This window comes from Cherax quadricarinatus, chromosome 20 (genome assembly GCF_038502225.1).
Source record: "Cherax quadricarinatus isolate ZL_2023a chromosome 20, ASM3850222v1, whole genome shotgun sequence".
Classification (NCBI taxonomy): domain Eukaryota; kingdom Metazoa; phylum Arthropoda; class Malacostraca; order Decapoda; family Parastacidae; genus Cherax; species Cherax quadricarinatus.
In genome coordinates, this window is record NC_091311.1 from 39,181,889 (window position 1) to 39,208,571 (window position 26,683).

General features: G+C 43.5%; 1 protein-coding gene across 3 annotated transcripts in view; it reads left to right on the forward strand.

Annotated features, from left to right (window-relative positions):
* LOC128700691 (cell adhesion molecule DSCAM-like) overlaps positions 1-26,683 on the forward strand; it is a 191,676-nt gene that overhangs the window by 160,570 nt on the left and 4,423 nt on the right. For all 3 annotated transcript variants that reach the window (XM_070086969.1, XM_070086970.1, XM_070086971.1), the window contains exons 3-6: positions 5,061-5,368; positions 6,062-6,272; positions 18,158-18,285; positions 20,511-20,679. In XM_070086969.1, coding sequence (XP_069943070.1) covers positions 5,061-5,368; positions 6,062-6,272; positions 18,158-18,285; positions 20,511-20,679 — 816 coding nt within the window. The remainder of the gene's footprint in view (positions 1-5,060; positions 5,369-6,061; positions 6,273-18,157; positions 18,286-20,510; positions 20,680-26,683) is intronic.

Here is a 26,683-nt window from a genome sequence, read left to right on the forward strand (position 1 = left end):
CCCCTGCTACCTCTCCTCTATGCTTCTTTATCATCAGTTTCTGTTTAACAGAGCGATTTCTCTCTTTCTCTCTCTCTCTCTCTCTCTCTCTCTCTCTCTCTCTCTCTCTCTCTCTCTCTCTCTCTCTCTCTCTCTCTCTCTCTCTCATTAAAAATTTCTTTGCTAAATGGTACAGCACTGAACCTGCTAATTTTATGTGCCACGGTTCGAGTCCTCCTGTATATATATATATATATATATATATATATATATATATATATATATATACAAATGGTTTAGAAAAACACGTAAGCAAACACTAGGACATATTTATTAGAATAGGTAAAATTGGTCAATTAGCAAGAACTCATTTAAAATTAAGTCTTTTCTAAAATTTTCTCTTATACATTTAAAGATATATTTTTTTCATTTGTGTTAATGTAAAAATTATTAATTTTGTACCAAAAGCACCTTAGAAAATTTACCTAATCTTATTGTAACAAGCGCAATTTAATTTAGTCTAATCCAACTAAATATATTTTAGATAAGTTTACAATAACTAAATAATAAACAAACCACAATGAAATATATTTTATTTCGTCAGGATCAGAATAATTTTTGCGAAATTATTGTGTACACAATTTTTCGCTTGCCTTATTCGGCAAGAAGAGCGTTGCTATTTAAGCCAAAATTGCAAGTTTTACCTATTCGGCACGACATATACATATACAAGCACTCGTGAGATATTTTTTTTTACTGAGGATTGTTGGAATGGATGAAGGGAGGGTAATCAACATGCTCGGTCAGAGGGGCTAGAATTCTCTTCGGGAATTTGTTTCGTGTGCTCTTGTAATGAAAATAGTGAATGGAGCGTTTGTGTGTATGTCAAGGACTTGTACTTGTGAGAGTGGGAAGGATTTCTGGACATACACAACTGTTGGTAAAGAGACGTTTGACTCTTGCCTAAAGCCACCATGTTTATGTATGGGGTGTAGGCGCCAGCTGGAGTAAGATTTGCATTCTAGTTTGTTGTGGTCCTTGTTGTTTCTCGAGTGATTTGTCAGATGGAGTGTGAGCAACACATGATATTCTGGAAATATTCTCTCATTTTTTTCTTGTATCTCACCCATATTTCCGCTTTGCTTACTCTCAAATACTCCCAAATCATTACGGCATAATGTTAGTACATGGTATCAGTCTGAGAGACCCTTAGATCGTTTATTAGAGGGTCACTAAGCTTCCATTTTACCTGCACACACCCCTCTTCTTATGTACTTACCTGAAATAAAGATCAGAGTTAATTCTTAGTGCATATATGCTAAGAGCCACACGCCTCTTGGTGTGGAAAATATATATACATTGTGACCCTAAGTTGAGAGTTTCACTTCAGTTAAGCCGTCATTATCTCTATCTTGTTTTAATAATATTAGAACCATTTTTTATTTAGGAATTAATGTAGATAGTAGAAAAAGCGCAAACGCACACAAGTCTGGTGATATTGTATATTGGTATTTAACAGAAGCCTTCAATAGAGTTTTTTTTTTTTTTTTTAGAGAAAAACGCTGTTGAAATAAAGTAAAAGGATGACTCTCTTTTCTATATGAATAAAAACTGAGAACAGTGGTAAGAGTAAAAATGTATTTATGGCAAAATGTCGCCATTGAGATTCCACAACACTCTTTACTTGTCCCAGAAATGAAATGAACAACCTGAATATATGCATGTATAGACAGGGACTCGATCCTTATGACGACGTTTCGGTCCGACTTGAACCGCTAACAAATCACACGGGTTTAGTCTCATTCACTCGGGTTGTGTATTGTTCCAGCCACAGTTTTGTGACTTTGTATTCTTTATTTTGAGTATATGAATATATATTTGCGAGTGATGGTAAATTTATATACGATGAGGTAGATAAATGCCATTAAGGAAACATGAGAATACCATATGAAGCCGCATAAAGATTACAGCCTGTGGTAAAATACTGAAATTTCACAATCCCTATAATGTCACAATCTGTCACAGTACCCTTCACGGAATTTGATCCCAAGGCTTTAGCGTGGAAATCTGCTTCACTAGCAATCAGTGTATATAAGTGCAGATGGTACAGTGGTAGAGCTACCAACACAGCTGAATGACAGAGAATATTGTTATGGCATTGGCATTATCATCCGAATGATCCAATTATTCTCACCGGTCTCTTAAAGTACAGCTCCCGGTACATCCCTCCTCCCTCAGAACTAGTTTGACTGAATTCCTTCACAGATACCATGATCCTCACACGTCAAATTAATATATTAATATAATATATTGCACTCATTCTGATCAACATGTCTACCGGATGCTCAAGTTCCGGCCTCTCAAAACCTTAACACTCTCCTACCTACCCTTCACAATTCCCCAGATTTAAAAATTCTCGAGATCAATTTATATATTTTGCCATTCATTACAAATAACTAAAACTTACCAACAACTCTTCCACTCTATAAATTATACTTTTCATGCCACGACATAGTCTTTTTTTATGCTCCATATTCTTTATATACGATTCGCACCAGACACTTATCTCCAAGACTTTCTTTTATAATTAACGTCATTTAATTCACTGTACTTCACTGATTCCTTTTATTCAACACTTCTAGAAGGTACTGGAGTTTTCTTTGATAAGACATGACTTCCAGTAGCACTGGAGTAATTTTTTTTTTTAATTTTCAACACAGGATATGACTTCCAGCAGGACTAGAGTTCTCTAATACAACTTTTTTCTCCTGGATACGGCCCACCACAGTCGGCTAGCACATGGGGACCTGTTTTTGCTAGCAGGTTAGCAAGGGGCAACAAGGGTGTGGGGAGACTCCTTATGTTTCTTCGTGCCAGTAAATCGAATCCAAGACCTTGGGATTATGAGTCGAATGCTTTCACCAGTGAGCCAGTGGCACCTCAACACGACGTCACTGCCTCCAGTCTCATCCTCGCTGCAAAACCTCAGAAAAAAATGGGAAAGAACGGAGGCGTTGATGAGGCCTTTTGGAGGAAATTACTCCTTTATCAGAGGAAAATGATTAGGTTAGAACATCTGGTGGAGAATCATGTGGGCGCTCACTGGCAATGTAAGAGGAAGTATTAGCACTCCGGGTCCTGCACGAGAGTTAGCCAAGATCCTAGATAAATGAATAGAGGTTAATGAGTCATAATAGCTAATTAATAGCAACACACCGTCAAGTTGTGCTCATTTATACGTTTCCGGTACGTATATAAATATTAATGATTGGTATATGTATTCCATTTTGAATTGAAAATTAAAAAAAAAAAGCCAAGTACACTGACTAACAGACATTAAGACAAACAAAAGGCAGAAACAAATCACAAGTGATTCCATTTTGCATAGAATATTTAACAGAACTCTTCGGTTTGCCTTTGACCATAATCAAGTTTTACCATCAGTCATCACGATCATCCTGTGGGAAGTACGTCATTCATCTGACAAACTGTCATTACATCGTTGTGTACCGGCAACAGGTTGACAGAAAAGCTCACAGTCATGTCCTTTGGTAAACTTATTATTAAAATATTATCAAGTAAATACCGATACGTAACATTTCCTCAACCCTAAACATAACAGTGATTTTATTGCACTACCATACTGAGTGTGAATCATCAATAATTAGCCGCTCGTACAGAGTTTCAGCATGACGAATATTGTTTAGAAAGTAAAGACATTTAATTAGAATGCAGAGCTCTTTCAATCATTCGGCTAAAAAAAGACTACAAAACATCCCAGCAGTCTCATCATCGGTCAACTAAAAACACTGAACCCGAGTTCAGGAAATCAATGAGTGTGCCAACAGAAACGATAAAGAATGAGATGAAAAATATCACAGACGTGGAATTTATTTCCTCTGTGGAAGTTAATTCCCAGTTGAAATGTGTACATTGTAAATATATTCCTATCTACCCTAAATATATGCATTATTGGTCTAAGTTAATTTCATACAGTAATCATCCATTTTTCTATATAATACACCATTATAGCAGGCTTATTATATATATATATATATATATATATATATATATATATATATATATATATATATATATATATATATATATATATATATATAAAGTATATTCAAAATACATTTTACTTATATTTGCATATTTAAGTTTATTTACCTCTAAGGGCCCAAATCCAAGTGACGTGACTTATCATTAAGTACAAATGTAATCTGAGCAGCATTCTCATGAATAAATCACGGGGATGCATGGAAGCGATAGACCAGAAGATTGTACACGGGACGAAATACTGCTCAAACACGGCAGGATAAATGGCAGACGGTAGATCGCAGTGGGAGTATGAAAAGATTAAGGTGTCGTGATATCATGCTAGCTGGCGATACTAAACTGTCAGTTAACGAAGGCCTATTCAGTTACACGTATCACTAACTGACAACTAAAACTAGGATTAGTGTGACGCGGTCAAGTATAAGGGACGTGGAATAAGAATCGAGTGACTGGTGGATTGTGGCGCCAGGTCCAGGCAGATTAACTGACTGTGAGGCATCTAATATATATATAAAGGAGCAGATAAGCATCACGTATAAGTATTATTTATGTGTGCAATACGTAATATGCTCGTAGGAGCCAGATATGTTTTAGGGTTGGTTAATTGGGTTTAATGCCTACCGGCCTCTTCATCCTCAGTCAAGATATTTTAACCTTTAAAATTGGGATTAAAGTAAGCTGTCAGTCAGTGTAAACACGCTGAGAGACATACACCTCTCGGGTGTATATACACTGAGAGATACAAATCTTGGAATATACACTAATATTTATTATACTGTAAGTTACATCTTACAGTCTGGGCTTTGAAATGAGCTGAAATAAAATTACAATGCTGCATATTATTAGAGTACGTATCACATTCAGTGAAAAAAGGTTACTGGATAATCAGGACTGATTTGAGAAAGGGGCTGGTAGCTTCAATATCTTTGGATCAAAATTCTTTCACCAACATCAAGGCAAGTGCTTGATGCTCTGCACATAATCTGCATTGTGTTAAGCTCTCTCTGTCACACCCACAGGGTCAAGATCAGCGGTGTCACTCTCAGAGCCCAGTGGGAAGGTATACACCAGAGTGGCAGCCTCAGGTTCCTCAAGCCTCACAAACATCTCTACCACCAGCACATTGATTCAACCCCCGCCCGTCTACCCCAGTCTCCATACTCAGAAGCTGGATGCCAGCGGGTCCTCGGGGGTGTTCACCCCTCCTGCGAGGTTCAACAACCAGGTGCTGCCGAGCTTCGCCAACACCACCCTCACTAACGTCACTGTCATTAGAGGCAAAGTGGCCTACCTGCACTGCCACGTTCTCAATATAGGCACCAAAACAGTACGTGGCTTTAAACTTTTAGTTTTGTGAGACATTCAACAATCACTACTGGTTTTAAATAATAAGAAAAAAAAGAATAAAGAATTTCTATAGACGTTCTCGTTTTCAAGTGATTAACAAGCTGCTAAAAGGAAAGGAATTGTCGATTATTTTTATTATAAGCGCTGAATCTGTAATGGTCATACATCGCCTAGAAAACCAAAGGTGATCAGATTTGATATGGTTACATCCAGCATCACCGTGACTTTTGTTTTGAATCCTGTAAGTGAATTCACGTTGCATCACCTTGAATTGCACGAACGTGAAAGCTGGCTAGTTTCTAGTTGATCTTTTCAAGTAGTTAACTTACTATTAAATTGGTGCCAGACTTGAGGGTTGTGATTTTGTTATCAGTTCGCAGAAACAAAGTCCAGATACTCGCGATATGCTCTCAACACTCACACTGAATATTTCAACAAAATTTACAGATTCGTGGTCATCTTTCTAAGATGTTGAGCTATTTCTTTCAATATCGTCTAGTATTTTGGCTCTCGAACAATGCAGTGATATTTTGTAAGTGATTTATTTGAAGTCAGAACAAAAATCTCTCTCTCTCTCTCTCTCTCTCTCTCTCTCTCTCTCTCTCTCTCTCTCTCTCTCTCTCTCTCTCTTTCTTTCTTTCTCTCCTAACACATTCTCGTCACGTCCTGACAGGTCTCGTGGGTTCGTCACGAGGACATCCATGTGCTGACAGTGGGTCGTCTCACCTTCACCAATGACGGCAGGTTCGAGGCCATGAACAAACCGGGCTCGGACGTCTGGTCTCTCAGGATCAAGTATCCGCAGCTTCGAGATTCCGGGAAGTACGAGTGTCAGGTGTCCACTCGGCCGTCCAGAGCTCGAGTCATCACTCTTAATGTGGTTGGTAAGTGTTGTCTTGTACCATGCTGCCCAGTCTCGTTTCATTCTCATCTATATAGAGTTTCAGACGAAAGCCGAGAGAGGTGGACGGTAAACAATCTATCCATGTACTTCTGTCCTCTATTCATGTACTTCTGTCTTCTTCCTATTGTTCTATTTTTTCAGCTTTGTGTTTTCATATGTTATATCCCGCATCCTTTGTTTGAGCCACTATAGATGTTTGCAGCTTGACTGGCCAGAGACCCGACCTCGATTAGCGGAAGGAGAATGCAACTCCACCACTTCGCGGACTGAACGACCCACACGGGCTTATCTCGTATTACAAAAGAAGTTTCATCTACAAGAGAAATGCCATAATAATAAAAAGACCTCTTTTGTTTTTTGTCTTTTTTTTTTTAACCCACTTGTTGGCTCACGGCTATAATCCATCTTCGTGAAAAACAGTCTACTCTAGCACGGCCGCCGAGAACTCTGGTTATCACTGTGTGGCTGGCTTGCTGGCTGGCTGGCTGGCTGGCTGGCTGGCTGGCTGGCTGGCTGGCTGGCTAGCTGCTACCCATGTACACACGTACGTCCACTTTCCAACTTTCCATTTTTACCCTGACTGCGAGAGTCTCATACCTGTCTCGTGCTTGGCGGATGGAGGCTCGAGCATTCACCATTACTTATGCCAAATGAGCCACAAGCTCTTAGCACTTCACACAAATAATGATACTACTACTACTACTACTACTACTACTACTAATAATAATAATAATAATAATAATAATAATAATATCCTTCCCCGCGTACCCCAGCTTGTGCCAGCAGCTGGGGAGTATACATATATTTAGAACGTCAAAAGGCCTTTGATCTGTATCCCAGAGGAAACTCATTCACAAAATGGCGACAGAGGCTCGGGTGACAGGGAATGAACGCCCTTAGAGAAAGAAGTTTTTGAAAGACAGAGATGCGTGGGAGGTGGTCCAAATTAACCCCTCCTCCGAATAGCAAATTGGTTCTCGAACTCATTACAGAGCGTCTATTTTTACATAATCTAACCTGGGACCAAAATTAAATATTAGTTATGCTAAGATAGATTAAGTTCTATTAGACAGGGCTTTGTTTAGATCAGTTTGATATTGATGTGCCAATATTTGCAAATGGTTAATCGCTCGTGTTCAATAAGATGGTATGAACACTATATTTTACTGCTTACTAATGCACGAAATTTAGAGACCGCGTCGTTAAATATTCGGAAAGTACATTTGCTTTACTGACAGTTGAGGACGGGTTGATTAAGCAGCGAAACGGTAATGAGAGAGGAAGTAAGAAGCACCAGCAGAGGTATTATAGATACATAGAGAGACAGATAGATAGAGAGAGAGAGAGAGAGAGAGAGAGAGAGAGGGAGAGAGACGAACAAGACAGGGCTGACCATGCAATCTCTCCTTTGAGATCAAAGAAAGAGGATCTCAGTGTTATCAGTGCATATATTTGGAAGGACGAAGCCTTGATTAAAACTCTCCCGTTGAGTTTACGATTGATAGCAACACCACCTCCACGAAACAACACCTCCATTAACACCACCTCCACGAAACAACACCTCCATTAACACCACCTCCACCATCACCACCTCCACCAAACAACACCTCCATCAACACTACCTCCTCCAACACCACCTCCACCAAACAACACCTCCATTAACACCACCTCCACCATCACCACCTCCACCAAACAACACCTCCATCAACACTACCTCCTCCAACACCACCTCCACCAAACAACACCTCCATCAACACTACCTCCTCCAACACCACCTCCACCAAACAACACCTCCATCAACACTATCTCCTCCAACACCACCTCCACCAAACAACACCTCCATCAACACTACCTCCTCCAACACCACCTCCACCAAACCACCTCCATCAACACTATCTCCTCTAACACCACTTCCACCAAACAACACCTCCATCAACACTACCTCCTCCAACACCACCTCCACCAAACAACACCTCCATCAACACTACCTCCTCCAACACCACCTCCACCAAACAACACCTCCATCAACACTATCTCCTCCAACACCACCTCCACCAAACAACACCTCCATCAACACTACCTCCTCCAACACCACCTCCACCAAACCACCTCCATCAACACTATCTCCTCTAACACCACTTCCACCAAACAACACCTCCATCAACACTACCTCCTCCAACACCACCTCCACCAAACAACACCTCCATCAACACTACCTCCTCCAACACCACCTCCACCAAACAACACCTCCATCAACACTACCTCCTCCAACACCACCTTCACCAAACAACACCTCCATCAACACTACCTCCTCCAACACCACCTCCACCGAACAACACCTCCATCAACACTACCTCCTCCAACACCACCTCCACCAAACAACACCTCCATCAACACTACCTCCTCCAACACCACCTCCACCAAACAACACCTCCATCAACACTACTTCCTCCAACACCACCTCCACCAAACAACACCTCCATCAACACTACCTCCTCCAACACCACCTCCACCAAACAACACCTCCATCAACACTACCTCCTCCAACACCACCTCCACCAAACAACACCTCCATTAACACCACCTCCACCATCACCACCTCCACCAAACAACACCTCCATCAACGCTACCTCCTCCAACACCACCTCCACCAAACAACACCTCCATCAACACTACCTGCTCCAACACCACCTCCACCAAACAACACCTCCATCAACACTACCTCCTCCAACACCACCTCCACCAAACAACTCCTCTATCAACACTACCTCCTCCAACACCACCTCCACCAAACAACACCTCCATCAACACTACCTCCTCCAACACCACCTCCACCAAACAACACCTCCATCAACACTACCTCCTCCAACACCACCTCCACCAAACAACACCTCCATCAACACTACCTCCTCCAACACCACCTCCACCAAGCAACACCTCCATTAACACCACCTCCACCATCACCACCTTCACCAAACAATACCTCCATCAACACTACCTCCTCCAACACCACCTCCACCAAACAACACCTCCATCAACACTACCTGCTCCAACACCACCTCCACCAAACAACACCTCCATCAACACTACCTCCTCCAACACCACCTCCACCAAACAACACCTCCATCAACACTACCTCCTCCAACACCACCTCCACCAAACAACACCTCCATTAACAGCACCTCCACCATCACCACCTCCACCAAACAACACCTCCATCAACACTACCTCCTCCAATACCACCTCCACCAAACAACACCTCCATCAACACTACCTCCTCCAACACCACCTCCACCAAACAACACCTCCATCAACACTACCTCCTCCAACACCACCTCCACCAAACACCTCCATCAACACTACCTCCTCCAACACCACCTCCACCAAACATCACCTCCATCAACACTACCTCCTCCAACACCACCTCCACCAAACAACACCTCCATCAACACTACTTCCTCCAACACCACCTCCACCAAACAATACCTCCATCAACACTACCTCCTCCAACACCACCTCCACCAAACAACACCTCCATTAACACCACCTCCACCATCACCACCTTCACCAAACAACACCTCCATCAACACTACCTCCTCCAACACCACCTCCATCAAACAACACCTCCATCAACACTACCTCCTCCAACACCACCTCAACCAAACAACACCTCTATCAATACTACCTCCTCCAACACCACCTCCACCAAACAACACCTCCATCAACACTACCTCATCCAACACCACCTCCATCAAACAACACCTCCATCAACACTACCTCCTCCAACACCACCTCCACCAAACAACACCTCCATCAACACTACCTCCTCCAACACCACCTCCACCAAACAACACCTCCATCAATACTACCTCCTCCAACACCACCTTCACCAAACAACACCTCCATCAACACTACCTCCTCCAACACCACCTCCATCAACACTACCTCCTCCAACACCACCTCCATCAAACAACACCTCCATCAACACTACCTCCTCCAACACCACCTCCACCAAACAACACCTCCATCAACACTACCTCCTCCAACATCACCTCCACCAAACAACACCTCCATCAACACTACCTCCTCCAACACCACCTCCACCAAACAACACCTCCATCAACACTACCTCCTCCAACACCACCTTCACCAAACAACATCTCCATCAACACTACCTCCTCCAACACCACCTTCACCAAACAACACCTCCATCAACACTACCTCCTCCAACACCACCTCCACCAAACAACACCTCCATCAACACTACCTCCTCCAACACCACCTTCACCAAATAACACCTCCATCAACACTACCTCCTCCAACACCACCTCCACCAAACAACACCTCCATCAACACTACCTCCTCCAACACCACCTCCCCAAACAACACCTCCATCAACACTGCCTCCTCCAACACCACCTCCATCAAACAACACCTCCATCAACACTACCTCCTCCAACACCACCACCACCAAACAACACCTCCATCAATACTACCTCCTCCAAAACCACCTCCACCAAACAACACCTCCATCAACACTACCTCCTCCAACACCACCTCCACCAAACAACACCTCCATCAACACTACCTGCTCCAACATCTCCTCCACCAAACAACACCTCCATCAACACTACCTCCTCCAGCACCACCTCCACCAAACAACACCTCCATCAACACTACCTCCTCGAACACCACCTCCACCAAACAACACCTCCAACAACACTACCTCCTCCAACACTACCTCCACCAAACAACACCTCCATCAACACTACCTCCTCCAACACCACCTCCACCAAACAACACCTCCATCAACACTACCTCCTCCAACACCACCTCCACCAAACAACACCTCCATCAACACTACCTCCTCCAACACCACCTTCACCAAACAACACCTCCATCAACACTACCTCCTCCAACACCACCTCCACCAAACAACACCTCCATCAACACTACCTCCTCCAACACCACCTCCACCAAACAACACCTCCATCAACACTACCTCCTCCAACATCACCTCCACCAAACAACACCTTCATCAACACTACCTCCTTCAACACCACCTCCACCAAACAACACCTCCATCAACACTACCTCCTCCAACACCACCTTCACCAAATAACACCTCCATCAACACTACCTCCTCCAAGACCACCTTCACCAAACAACACCTCCATCAACACTACCTCCTCCAACACCATCTTCACCAAACAACACCTCCATCAACACTACCTCCTCCAACACCACCTCCACCAAACAACACCTCCATCAACACTACCTCCTCCAACACCACCTTCACCAAATAACACCTCCATCAACACTACCTCCTCCAAGACCACCTTCACCAAACAACACCTCCATCAACACTACCTCCTCCAACACCACCTTCACCAAACAACACCTCCATCAACACTACCTCCTCCAACACCATCTTCACCAACAACACCTCCATCAACACTACCTCCTCGAACACCACTTCCACCAAACAACACCTCCATCAACACTACCTCCTCCAACACCACCTCCACCAAACAACACCTTCATCAACACTACCTCATCCAACACCACCTCCATCAAACAACACCTCCATCAACACTACCTCCTCCAACACCACCTCCACCAAACAACACCTCCATCAACACTACCTCCTCCAACACCACCTCCACCAAACAACACCTCCGTCAACACTACCTCCTCCAACACCACCTCCACCAAACAACACCTCCATCAACACTACCTCCTCCAACATCACCTCCACCAAACAACACCTCCATCAACACTACCTCCTCCAACACCACCTCCACCAAACAACACCTCCATCAACACTACCTCCTCCAACACCACCTTCACCAAACAACACCTCCATCAACACTACCTCCTCCAACACCACCTCCACCAAACAACACCTCCATCAACACTACCTCCTCCAACACCACCTCCACCAAACAACACCTCCATCAACACTACCTCCTTCAACACCACCTCCACCAAACAACACCTCCATCAACACTACCTCCTCCAAGACCACCTTCACCAAACAACACCTCCATCAACACTACCTCCTCCAACACCACCTCCACCAAACAACACCTTCATCAACACTACCTCCTCCAGCACCACCTTCACCAAACAACACCTCCATCAACACTACCTCCTCCAACACCACCTTCACCAAACAACACCTCCATCAACACTTCCTCATCCAACACCACCTCCATCAAACAACACCTCCATCAACACTACCTCCTCCAACACCACCTCCACCAAACAACACCTCCATCAACACTACCTCCTCCAACACCATCTCCACCAAACAACACCTCCATCAACACTACCTCATCCAACACCACCTCCATCAAACAACACCTCCATCAACACTACCTCCTCCAACACCACCTCCACCAAACAACACCTCCATCAACACTACCTCCTCCAACACCACCTTCACCAAACAACAGCTCCATCAACACTACCTCCTCCAACACCACCTCCACCAAACAACACCTCCATCAACACTACCTCCTCCAACACCACCTTCACCAAACAACACCTCCATCAACACTACCTCCTCCAACACCACCTTCACCAAACACCACCTCCACTAACACCACCTCCACTAACACCACCTTCACCAAACAACACCTCCATCAACACTACCCCCTACAACACCACCTTCACCAACACCACCTTCACCAACACCACCTCCACCAACACCACCTCCACTAACACCACCTTCACCAACACCACCTCCACTAACACCACCTCCACTAACACCACCTCCACTAACACCACCTTCACCAACACCACCTTCACCAACACCACCTCCACTAACACCACCTTCACCAACACCACCTCCACTAACACCACCTCCACTAACACCACCTTCACCAACACCACCTCCACTAACATCACCTCCACTAACACCACCTCCACTAACACCACCTTCACCAACACCACCTCCACTAACACCACCTCCACTAACACCACCTCCACTAACGCCACCTCCACTAACACCACCTTCACCAACACCACCTCCACTAACACCACCTTCACCAACACCACCTCCACTAACACCACGTCCACTAACACCACCTCCACTAACACCACCTCCACTAACACCACCTTCAACAACACCACGTCCACTAACACCACCTCCACTAACACCACCTCCACTAACACCACCTCCACTAACACCACCTTCACCAACACCACCTCCACTAACACCACCTTCACCAACACCACCTCCACTAACACCACCTCCACTAACACCACCTCCACTAACACCACCTCCACTAACACCACGTCCACTAACACCACCTCCACTAACACCACCTCCACTAACACCACCTCCACTAACACCACGTCCACTAACACCACCTCCACTAACACCACGTCCACTAACACCACCTCCACTAACACCACCTCCACTAACACCACCTCCACTAACACCACGTCCACTAACACCACGTCCACTAACACCACCTCCACTAGCACCACCTCCACTAACACCACCTCTACTAACACCACGTCCACTAACACCACCTCCACTAACACCACGTGCACTAACACCACATCCACTAACACCACCTCCACTAACACCACCTCCACTAACACCACGTCCACTAACACCACCTCCACTAACACCACGTCCACTAAGACCACCTTCACCAACACCACCTCCACTAACACCACCTCCACTATCACCACCTCCACCAACACGACGTCCACTAACACCACCTTCACCAACACCACCTCCACTAACACCACTTCCACTAACACCACCTCCACTATCACCACCTCCACCAACACCACCTCCACTAACACCACCTTCACCAATACCACCTCCACTAACACCACCTCCACTAACACCACCTCCACTAACACCACCTTCACCAACACCACCTCCACTAACACCACCTCCACTATCACCACCTCCACCAACACGACGTCCACTAACACCACCTTCACCAACACCACCTCCACTAACACCACCTCCACTAACACCACCTCCACTATCACCACCTCCACCAACACCACCTCCACTAACACCACCTTCACCAATACCACCTCCACTAACACCACCTCCACTAACACCACCTCCACTAACACCACCTTCACCAACACCATCTCCACTAACACCACCTCCACTAACACCACCTCCACTAACACCACCTCCACTAACACCATCTCCACTAACACCACCTCCACTAACACCACCTCCACTAACACCACCTCCACTAACACCACCTCCACTAACACCACTACTTCCTAACACCGCCAATTACATAAAAATAACTTCCATTACAAACAGCACCAACAACACCATTTTCGTCACTACATTTTCCATCGAAAGCACTTACCCCCCCCCCCACCACCACCACCACCACCACCACCACCACCACCACCACCACCACCACCACTTGTATCAACACAGCTACCAGCACCACTAAGACTATCAGCACCACTAAGCTACCAGCGTCACTAAGACTACCTCTATCATCTCAACTTCTATCATGAGCGCTTCCACTAGTACCACTGTCCCCATCACCAGTTCTACATACACTGTCTCCATTACCACCACCCCACCACAACTAACACTTACACCATGACCACCAATATTTCCACCGCCCTCACCTACACTTCCACTACCTAGGCTTCCACCAGCACCACATCTAACATCATCACTATTTCTATAACCACCACCGATACCACCATCACCACATCTACCCAGAAAACAGTACAAATGCATAGACTAACACTCATTGCAAAACCTCAAAGTAGTTGTTGGTATCATCAGCCTGCCCACGTTATTCACGAGATGAGATTCACTGCGTAACTTATGTGGCATAGTGAATCACACGCATTGCTAGTAATTTCAGGACGGTCACACTGCCACTTCGAATCAAAATAGCTTCTTAGTGTTATAAGCCCCATTCGGATCTCATATCTGGGGGTCACTTTGAAAGGTTCTAGAGTCTAATCAGTGAATGTGAAATTGTTGACATTGCATGTAGCCAATAGAGGAACTTGCCGTCATTCTCAAGCAACCAATTAGATAACCCCAACTCTTTCCAAAGCAGTGTAGTCCTAGAGTAATTTCCAATCATTCACATTGCTTCTGCGTAGGAATAATGACTTTATGGGCTCACTTTTAAAAATTATAAAAGCTATCAAAGATATGACATATTAGAACCACATTCAAATTCCTCCAATATTTCGATGACCAAATGCTATGTATATATATATATATATATATATATATATATATATATATATATATATATATATATATATATATATATATATATATATATATATATATATATATATATATATATATATATATATATATATATATATATATATATATATATATATATATATATATATATATATATACACGTAAGAAAACCTGCTGCAATTGTGGTGTAAAACAATAATGGTCTGTAATCAAGCCTAAACACAGGGTAAGCGTGTGCCCTCTCTTTGAACCGTCGTGAGAGCAACAAATTGGTCGACTTCAAAAATGCTTATTAGCGGAGAGAGAGGTATAATTGAGCAAGTGTAACAGAAGTAGAGGTCACATATACTGGGTGAATTCCCTTGGGGTTACGTTGTAATCTGCTCTTCTGGAAATGGTAGGAGGTAAGATGTTACCACAGTGTCACATTACTGTCGTAAACTGTCTTGACGCACGAACCTTTACCGTCCATTGTGTGGCATTAATAATTTGGTTAGCCTTGAGTGTCGATTGAGCGTTAGTGGCGCATATATGTACTCACTCAGTTGTACTCACCGATATATGTTAGGAGGGGTCGAGACAGGGGTTGCCTTGACGGACATTTGTAAAACTCTAGCCCCCCGGGCTCTTTCATGTCTTCTCTTGAAGCAGTGATTAAGGACATCTCCACTTTCTCGTCCAGGTCTTCCCAGGTTCTAACTATCCTAAGATTAAAAAAATTCTTCCTGACGCTCCTATTACTAATTCGTTTCCGTAATCATCTAATCTCTAGCAACTTTTGTTTGCTCAATCAATGTCTCAGAATTCTATATGTCAAACCGTGGTAGTGACAGGTAGCAGGTCCAGCACTGCACCATTCGTACTAAGAAAGCTTCTAGAGCTGTGGGAATAGTAGGTGGCTGCTGATACAAACTTGTCACAAAATGTGCAGTATTTGAAACCTTCCTATTGTAAGCCTTGTAGATCAATTGTACAGCGCTGGAGCTGCTACTTGACAAGACCTAGTATATTCTTCTGTTTATATATATATATTATATATATATATATATATATATATATATATATATATATATATATATATATATATATATATATGTCGTGCCGAATATGTAAAACTGATCAGTTAGCAAGAACTCATTTGAAATTAAGTCCTTTCTAAAATTTTCTCTTATACGTTTAAAGATACATTTTTTCATTAATGTTGATGTAAAAACTTATAATTTTGCACCAAAAGGAACTTAGAAAACTTACCTAACCTTATTATAACAAGAGCAATTTATTTTAGCCTAACCCAACTAAATATATTTTAGATTTGTTTACAATAATTTAATACTAAACAAACACAGTGAAATAAATTTTTTTCGTTAGGTTCAGAATGATTTTGGCGAAATTATTGCATACACAAATTTTCACTTGTCCTATATGGCAAGATAAGCGTTGCTATTTAAGCCAAAATCGCAAGTTCTGCCTATTCGGCACGACATATATATATATATATATATATATATATATATATATATATATATATATATATATATATATATATATATATATATATATATATATATATATTTATTTATTTTTATTATCACACTGGCCGATTCCCACCAAGGCAGGGTGGCCCGAAAAAGAAAAACTTTCACCATCATTCACTCCATCACTGTCTTGCCAGAAGGGTGCTTTACACTACAGTTTTTAAACTGCAACATTAACACCCCTCCTTCAGAGTGCAGGCACTGTACTTCCCATCTCCAGGACTCAAGTCCGGCCTGCCGGTTTCCCTGAACCCCTTCATAAATGTTACTTTGCTCGCACTCCAACATATATATATATATATATATATATATATATATATATATATATATATATATATATATATATATATATATATATATATATATATATATATATATGTCTCAACTTGCAATTTTGGCTTAAATAGCAACGCACTTCTTGCCGAATAGGGCAAGGGAAAATTTGTGTATGCAATTAATTTCGTAAAAATCATTCTGAATCTAACGAAGAATATATATTTTATTGTCTTTTTTTTAATTATTAAATTATTGTAAACTTATAAAATATATTTAGTTGGATAAGGCTAAATTAAATTACGCTTGCTATAATAAGGTTAGGTAAGTTTTCTAAGGTTCTTTTGGTACAAATTCATTAATTTTTATATTAACATAAATGAAAAAAAAAATGTCTTTAAATGCATAAGAGAAAATTTTAGAAACGACTTAATACTAAATGAGTTCTTGCTAACTGACCAGTTTTACCTATTTGGCACGACATGAGGTAATGAAATCTGTCAGCCTGAACCTATTGACGTCTCTAGGCTCAGGCTGACAGATTTCATTACTTCTTGTTTGAAACATAACCTGCATGAGAGAATATTACAGGGAAAACATTGCTAGCTTATGTTATACCCGAAGGGGACAGCAGTATGTCACGGAAATTTCAATACCGTGTCAGAGTTTTTTTCAGTGGTATGTTTGAGATCCATTGATTTATATTTATGCTGGTAAACCGTCACAGGTTAGGGCAGTGGCGAACAGCGGTGACAAAGGCAGCATGCAGCACGGCACTTGCTCTCCTCTCGTACACGTTGCTTCTCATTTATACAGAACCGAGGGCTGTGATTCCACCAGGACCTGAACTCTACGTGGATCACGGATCACCTCTCAACATAACTTGTGTTGTGCCTGACAGCCCCGAGCCGCCCGAGCATGTTTTCTGGTACCACAGGGACAAGGTAAGTTAATCCCTCCCTGTCACACACACACATACACACACACACACACACACACACACACACACACACACACACACACACACACACACACACACACACACACACACACACACACACACACACACATAATTACACACATACATACATACAGTAGTATGATGAGATAGTCATCATAAAATAAATTACAAAAGAAATTAACTGAAACCAATCGCCACAAAAATATTTATTTACATTTACGCTTTTGTGTGTGGAAAAAAATCGATCTAAAATTTATGCAAAATAATTGTTATAGGAAAGAATTAGACACTGAGTGTGTTAATAATCCTTAAACAGAAAATGTGAATTTTTTTCCTAATCGTTAAATGCAACGAAACTCAAGTTTTGTGAGGGAAGACAGTGTTGCCAGGGGAATGTACTGACAATAAAGTGAATTGCTATAGTCATAAAATCGCAAAACCCATTGAGGAAAATGTGTAAAATAAAGAAATACCGTGACTCACACGAACGCAGATCAAAAGCGTATTTACCAATAGCCATTATATAATTAAAAAAAAAATTGACGACGTGGACAAAATTTTTATTATGATTTTTGGTTGTGGCGAAAAAAATACATCAACACCCAGAAGAAATAAAGAAGAAATATATCAAGTCAGTTTAATAAAAATGCTTACATTATTTCAACAGTAAAAATTGGAATATCATTATAATATTGGTACACAATACCGACCAGTGGATGATTAAGACTCCTGTGCAACAGATAGGTATCTCCCTTCCGAAACCTTTCGCCTACACAGCAGGCTTCTTCAGTCGAATACAGAGGTGAATAAATACGAAGACAGCAGAAGCAGAGAAAGGTTGAAGATGAGGTGATCAGTCCATAAACTTTGAAGACTGAAAGACTTAAAAAAAACATAGTCAGGCTGGAAAAATACGAGGAGAACCACAGGCTGCTACGAGCAGCACTTGTTTAAACACGAGGAGGAACTGCTGAAAAGCAAATTAGGTTTCTACACTTTCTTGTTTTCTTTATAGATTTGAAGGTTTAGTCAAAATAATGGAGATGGAGTTCCTACTTAGTGACTCAGGATTCGGCCTCTCTAAAGATGGTTTACAGTATTTAGGTCGACACACCAAACTGTGGACCAGGAATTCGCAATTATGCTAATGAAGCATTACGAATACTCTGACATTCACGTGGGATTTGAATTCATGATCAGTATTATGCGAGTCACACTCTGTTAGTGTCCACCGGGGATGAGGGTTGATTAATTGTGTAATACATGATGCAACAGCGGGATTCATCGGAGAGTCACCTTCGCTGTGGGAACCTCTGCTACGACGTGTGAACGTCACTATCACAGTTGGAAAGTCACTGACAATGTGGGAATGTCAGCCACATCGCTTGGAAGTTTATCCCAGACCGAGGGAACGGCAGACACACCGTGGGAACGTCAGCAACAATGTGGGAATGTCAGCCGAACCATGGGAACGTCAGCTTAACCACGTCAAGCTTCACTGAACTAAAATATATTCAACAGCATAATGAATATAAGATTCATTTTATTTCAAAATACACCGAAAAGGTGGGTTAGGCTCCATCTCAAGGTCTCCCACTGTAATATTTTTAATAACGCTGTTCAAAACATAACCACGTAAACATGCTGTAGTCTGCAGCTTCATAATTTTTGTTACCTCAAAACTGTGTAAAAAAAGTTATTTACTGAAAGTGTGTGCTGATGGCTGTAGCGCTACTGGAACAAATAAACTTAATTTATTTGTTATTCAAAACTGTTTGGGAGAGATAAATTCGCTGAATTTAATTCACTACAATATATTTTTTCTGTGTGTTTGTGGAGCGAAACTTTTGCTTGGACTGATTTGTTAGTAAGGGTTTCAGGCTGTTGTTATTGTCTGTTTGTAGATGGTATCCTGAGACTGGACGAAGGGTAACTAATTTATCTTCGTTGTCTTCTGGCAGTTGGAATCCTTCGACTGGTCACGGTGAGGGATAACTAAACCATATTTATTGTCCTTTACAGATGGTATCCTAGGACGAGCTGTGACGAAGGGCGACTAAACTATTTTTACTTTCATTGTCAAGTGACATTATTAGTCAAGTCGGAACGAACGGTTACTATATCATCTTTATTTTGCTTAGCAGATGGTATCTTTCGATGGTACGAGAGGAGGGGGTTTACCAAGCCATCTTTCTTGTCTCCTGGCAGATGGTTTCCTTCGACGGGTCACGGAGAGGAGTCACCATCACCACAGACAAGGGGCCAGTCACCACTAGCAACCTGGTCATCCCAGACGTGACCACTCAAGACTCAGGAGTGTACATCTGTGCACCTCAGGGAATGAAGGAAGCATCAGTTAGAGTTAGTGTTTTGAACGGTGAGTGTGTGTGCGTGTATGTGTGTGTGTGCGTGTGTGTGTGGGTGCGTGTGTGCATATGTGTGTGTGATGTGTGTGTGTGTGTGTGTGTGTGTGTGTGTGTGTGTGTGTGTGTGTGTGTGTGTGTGTGTGTGTGTGTGTACTCACCTAGTTGTACTCACCTAGTTGAGGTTGCAGGGGTCGAGTCCAAGCTCCGGGCCCCGCCTCTTCACTGGTCGCCACTAGGTCACTCTCCCTGAACCGTGAGCTTTATCGTACCTCTGCTTAAAGCTATGTGTGGATCCTGCCTCCACTACATCTCTTCCCAAATTATTCCACTTCCTGACTACTCTGTGGCTGAAGAAATACTTCCTAACATCCCTGTGACTCATCTGTGTCTTCAGCTTCCAACTGTGTCCCCTTGTTGCTGTGTCCAGTCTCTGGAACATCCTGTCTTTGTCCACCTTGTCAATTCCTCTCAGTATTTCGTAAGTTGTTATCATGTCCCCCCTATCTCTCCTGTCCTCCAGTGTCGTTAGGTTGATTTCCCTTAACCTCTCCTCGTAGGACATACCTCTTAGCTCTGGGACTAGTCTTGTGGCAAACCTTTGCACTTTCTCTAGTTTCTTTACATGTTTGGCTAGGTGTGGGTTCCAAACTGGTGCCGCATACTCTAATATGGGCCTAACGTACACGGTGTACAGGGTCCTGAACGACTCCTTATTAAGATGTCGGAATGCTGTTCTGAGGTTTGCCAGGCGCCCATATGCTGCAGCAGTTATTTGGTTGATGTGCGCTTCAGGAGATGTGCCTGGTGTTATACTCATCCCAAGATCTTTTTCCTTGAGTGAGGTTTGTAGTCTCTGGCCCCCTAGACTGTACTCCGTCTGCGGTCTTCTTTGCCCTTCCCCAATCTTCATGACTTTGCACTTGGTGGGATTGAACTCCAGGAGCCAATTGCTGGACCAGGTCTGCAGCCTGTCCAGATCCCTTTGTAGTTCTGTCTGGTCTTCGATCGAATGAATTCTTCTCATCAACTTCACGTCATCTGCAAACACTGACACCTCAGAGTTTATTCCTTCTGTCATGTCGTTCACAAATACCAGAAACAGTACTGATCCTAGGACTGACCCCTGTGGGACCCCGCTGGTCACAGGTGCCCACTCTGACACCTCGCGACGTACCATTACTCGCTGCTGTCTTCCTGACAAATATTCCCTGATCCATTGTAGTGCCTTCCCTGTTATCCCTGCTTGGTCCTCCAGTTTTTGCACTAATCTCTTGTGTGGTACTGTGTCAAACGCCGTCTTGCAGTCCAAGAAAATGCAATCCACCCACCCCTCTCTCTTGTCTTACTGCTGTCACCTTGTCATAGAACTCCAGTAGGTTTGTGACACAGGATTTCCCGTCTCTGAAACCATGTTGGGTGCTGTTGATGAGATCATTCCTTTCTAGGTGTTCCACCACTCTTCTCCTGACAATCTTCTCCATGACTTTGTATACTATACATGTCAGTGACACTGGTCTGTAGTTTAGTGCTTCATGTCTGTCTCCTTTTTTAAAGATTGGGACTACATTTGCTATCTTCCATGCCTCAGGCAATATCCCTGTTTCGATAGATGTATTGAATATTGTTGTTAGGGGTACACATAGCGCCTCTGCTCCCTCTCTCAGGACCCATGGAGAGATGTTATCTGGCCCCATTGCCTTTGAGATATCTAGCTCACTCAGAAGCCTCTTCACTTCTTCCTCGTTTGTGTGTACCGTGTCCAGCACCTGGTGATGTGCCACACCTCTCCGTCCCTCTGGAGTCCCTTCTGTCTCCTCTGTGAACACTTCTTTGAATCTCTTGTTGAGTTCCTCACATACTTCACGGTCATTTCTTGTTGTCTCTTCTCCTTCCTTCCTTAGCCTGATTACCTGGTCCTTGATTGTTGTTTTCCTCCTGATGTGGCTGTATAACAGCTACGGGTCAGATTTGGCTTTCGCTGCTATGTCGTTTCATAGTGTCGTTGGGCCTCCCTTCTTATCTGTGAATATTCGTTTCTGGCTCTACGACTGCTCTCCTTATTCTCCTGGGTCCTTTGCCTTCTATATTTCTTCCATTCCCTAGCACACTTGGTTTTTGCCTCCTTGCACCTTTGGGTGAACCATGGGCTCATCCTAGCTTTTTCATTATTCCTGTTTCCCTTGGGTACAAACCTCTCTTCAGTCTCCTTGCACATTGTTGCTACATATTCCATCATCTCATTAACTGGCTTCCCTGCCAGTTCTCTGTCTCACTGAAGCTCGTTCAGGAAGTTCCTCATTCCCGTGTAGTCCCCTTTCCTGTAGTTTGGTTTCATTTGTCCTGGCCTTCCTGCTTCCCCCTCCACTTGTAGCTCTACTGTGTATTCGAAGCTCAAACCCACATGATATCTGGCCCCAAGGGGTCTTTCATATGTGATGTCCTCAATATCTGCACTGCTCAAGGTGAATACTAAGTCCAGTCTTGCTGGCTCATCCTCTCCTCTCTCTCTTGTAGTGTCCCTTACATGTTGGTACATGAAGTTTTCCAGTACCACCTCCATCATCTTAGCCCTCCATGTATCTTGGCCCCCATGTGGCTCCAAGTTCTCCCAGTCGATCTCCTTGTGGTTAAAGTCGCCCATGATCAGGAGCTTTGCCCTGCATGCATGAGCTCTTCTGGCCACTGCAGCCAGTGTGTCAACCATCGCTCTATTGCTCTCGTCATACTCATGCCCTGGTCCCCCGCTGTTCTGTGGTGGGTTATACACCACTGCAATTACCACCTTGGGACCTCCAGAGTGAAGCGTTCCCACTATGTAATCACTTTCTTCTCCGCTGTCTCCTCTCTCCAGCTCATCAAAATTCCATCAGTGTTTGATCAGCAGTGCCACTCCTCCACCCCCCCCCCCCTGTTCCTTCTGTCTTTCCTCAGGATCTGGTATCCCGTTGGAAAGATGGCATCTGTTATCATACCTGTAAGCTTGGTTTCTGTGAGTGCTATGATGTCCAGTGATGTCTCTTTGACTCTTTTGTGCCACTCCTCCCACTTGTTATTCCATCAGTGTTTGTGTACCATACCTTCAGTTTCCTTTCCAATACTGTGGTTTGGGGGGCCTGTGGGGGTGGGAGACCTGGTAGCATACTGTGGGATTCTATGATTGGGGGTTGGGTGGAAGCTGTGGGTATGGATTGTAGCTTGTGTTGGGATGGTGTGATAGGTTGTGGGGTTCTGAGGATAGTTGTGTGTGTGCTTGCCCTTGCTTCTCTGTTCTGCTCTGACTGACCTCTGCTGGTTCCATCCTTGTTTCCTTTCCTATCTCCTTTTGCTTTTTTTGTCCTCTCCCTCAGCTGCTGTCTCTCTGTGTTCTGTCTCTGTCTAGGAACACCTTCTTGTACTCTTCCGAGTTTTTCAACCTTGGTTTCTCTTGGAGGATCCTGTTCCTCACTGCTTCTGTCCTGAGAATCAGCTTGATCGGTCGGTTTCTCCCCTTCACGTACTCCCCTATTCTCTGAAAATTTACAATATCATCCATGTCTTCTCCCCTATTTCCATGATGATTTTCCCAATCTCCTTTCTTTCTTCCTGCCGTCTTTCAGTGTGTGTCTTTTCCTCTCTCTCCCGAAGCCCATGGATAAACACTGATTTTGCCCTTTTCTCATCCCATTGCCTCTCCCTCTGTGACTCTGGTTCCTGTCTGTATATGGTCATTTTCTCCCTTGATTTTTCCAGTGGCTCTTGGTAGCATGGTTGTGCCTCAGCATTCGACTTATCTCCCTCTCTATCTGCACCCAGCTGTTCTTTCCTTTTACTCCCTGACCCTTCTTTTCAGGCTTATATGACCTTAGCATAATTCATATCTCCTTCCTTCCTGTTCATCCTCTCAGCTTCATATGCTGTGTCTTCTCTGGTCACTGCCCCTGAGACTTGCTTCAGCCTGTTTACCTCAAACTCTAGGACCCTTACCCTGTCTACTGCAGTTTCGACTTGTGCCTCCCATTTCTTCGTCTCCTTCTCCAACCTCTTTTCCCATTTTGCAGAGAGCTCTTTCTCCATTTTTTCAGAAAGCTCTCCTAATTTTCTCTCCCATTCTTGCTCCATCCTTCTCCACTGCTCCTCCATCCATTCCTCCCTACCAATACCATTGTCATCTGATCCCTGATTCCTACGAGTCCCAACCATTTTTTTTTTTTTTTTTAGTAAAGGAAAGAGAGAAAGAGAGAGAGAAAGAGAGAGAGAGAGAGAGAGAGAGAGAGAGAGAGAGAGAGAGAGAGAGAGAGAGAGAGAGAGAAGAAAAGAGAGAGAGGGGAAAGGTAGAAGGAGAGAGAGGGGGAGAGTGAAAAGGAAAAGGGGAGAGAGTGAGAGAAAGAGAGGAGAGAAGGGAAAGATAGGAGGAGAGAGGGGAGAGAGAAGGGAAAAGAGAGAGAGAGAGAGAGAGAGAGAGAGAGAGAGAGAGAGAGAGAGAGAGAGAGAGAGAGGAAGAGAGAGAGGAAGAGAGAGAGAGAGGAAGAGAGAGAAGAAGAGAGAGGAAGAGAGAAAAAGAGGAAGAGAGAGAGGAAAAGAGAGAGGAAGAGAGAGAGAGGAAGAGAGAAAAAGAGGAAGAGAGAGAGGAAGAGAGAAAGGGAGAGAGAGGAAGAGAGAGAGAGAGGAATAGAGAGAGAGGAAGGGAGAGAAAGATTAAGAGAGGGAGAGAGGAAGAGACAAAGAGTAAGAGAGAGAGAGAGAGAAGAATAGAGAGAGAGAGAGAGGAAGAGAGGGAAAGAGACAAAGAGACGGAGAGAGAAGGAAGGGTTTGAGGGTCAATTCACATAAAGGTGTGAAATCCTGTATGTGTGTGTATGTGTATGTGCATGTGTGTGTTGTGTGTGTATGTGTGTGTGTATGTGTGTGTGTATGCGTGTGTTTATGTAAGCAGTCATTATTTCCCTCGTATGTACTACATATGTTTTGCATATGTACCCAATCTTTTGGTTCCCACTGCACTCTCTTGTGCCTAAAATTACGTTCAATTCTGTATGCTAGGCTTTGCTAGGCTACCTCTCATACTAGGCTATCTATCATTAACTGCTTAACTCTCCTACACCTCAATAAATTCTATTAAATGCCAGTAAATGCTGCTTATTCTAATTCTGATAGCTCGAGGAGAGTGACCCCCAATTTCCAGCTAGAGACTGGTGCTGACCCCATGCAATTCAAACCAGGTGAATATTACTTGCGGCTGGCAGTGGAGTAATGTTGTCGTCCGCCTGGGTCCCAGTATGAAAATGCTTGATGCTTCTCGGTAATTTTTCCACTAATTTCCTGTAGGCACTGTGGTCTCTAGCTCATCTAATTTTTTCACTCACTCACTGTATTTACTGACACATCTATACATATCTCTTATCTCCCTGGTCTTGAGTCGCACTTATTCTTCAAAATACCCCACTGTGTTATTATGGCAACACTATTTAGGCCTGACACAACCGTTCACCTTCCTTCCAACGGCCCCCACTAAACACTTAGTCACTATTTCCTTTGTTTTCTTTTCTGTGATCGGGGCTTAAGTGATTATATGCACTCTTATGCGTGCACACGCCTATATCCCACACTCTATTCCTTATGGCACAGTCAGAAATTACCACCAAAACACGAGCTCAAACCGCGTGACTCCTCCACGAGTGTGTGTGTGTACTCACCTAATTGTACTCACCTAATTGTGGTTGCAGGGGTCGATACTCAGCTCCTGGCCCCGCCTCTTCACTGATCGCTACTGGATCCTCTCTCTCTCTGCTTCCTGAGCTTTGTCATACCTCTTCTTAAAACTATGTATGGTTCCTGCCTCCACTACTTCACTTGCTAGGCTATTCCACTTGCTGACAACTCTATGACTGAAGAAATACTTCCTAACGTCCCTGTGACTCGTCTGAGTCTTCAGCTTCCAGTTGTGACCCCTTGTCCCTGTGTCCCTCTCTGGAACATCCTATCTCTGTCCACCTTGTCTATTCCCCGCAGTATCTTGTATGTCGTTATCATGTCTCC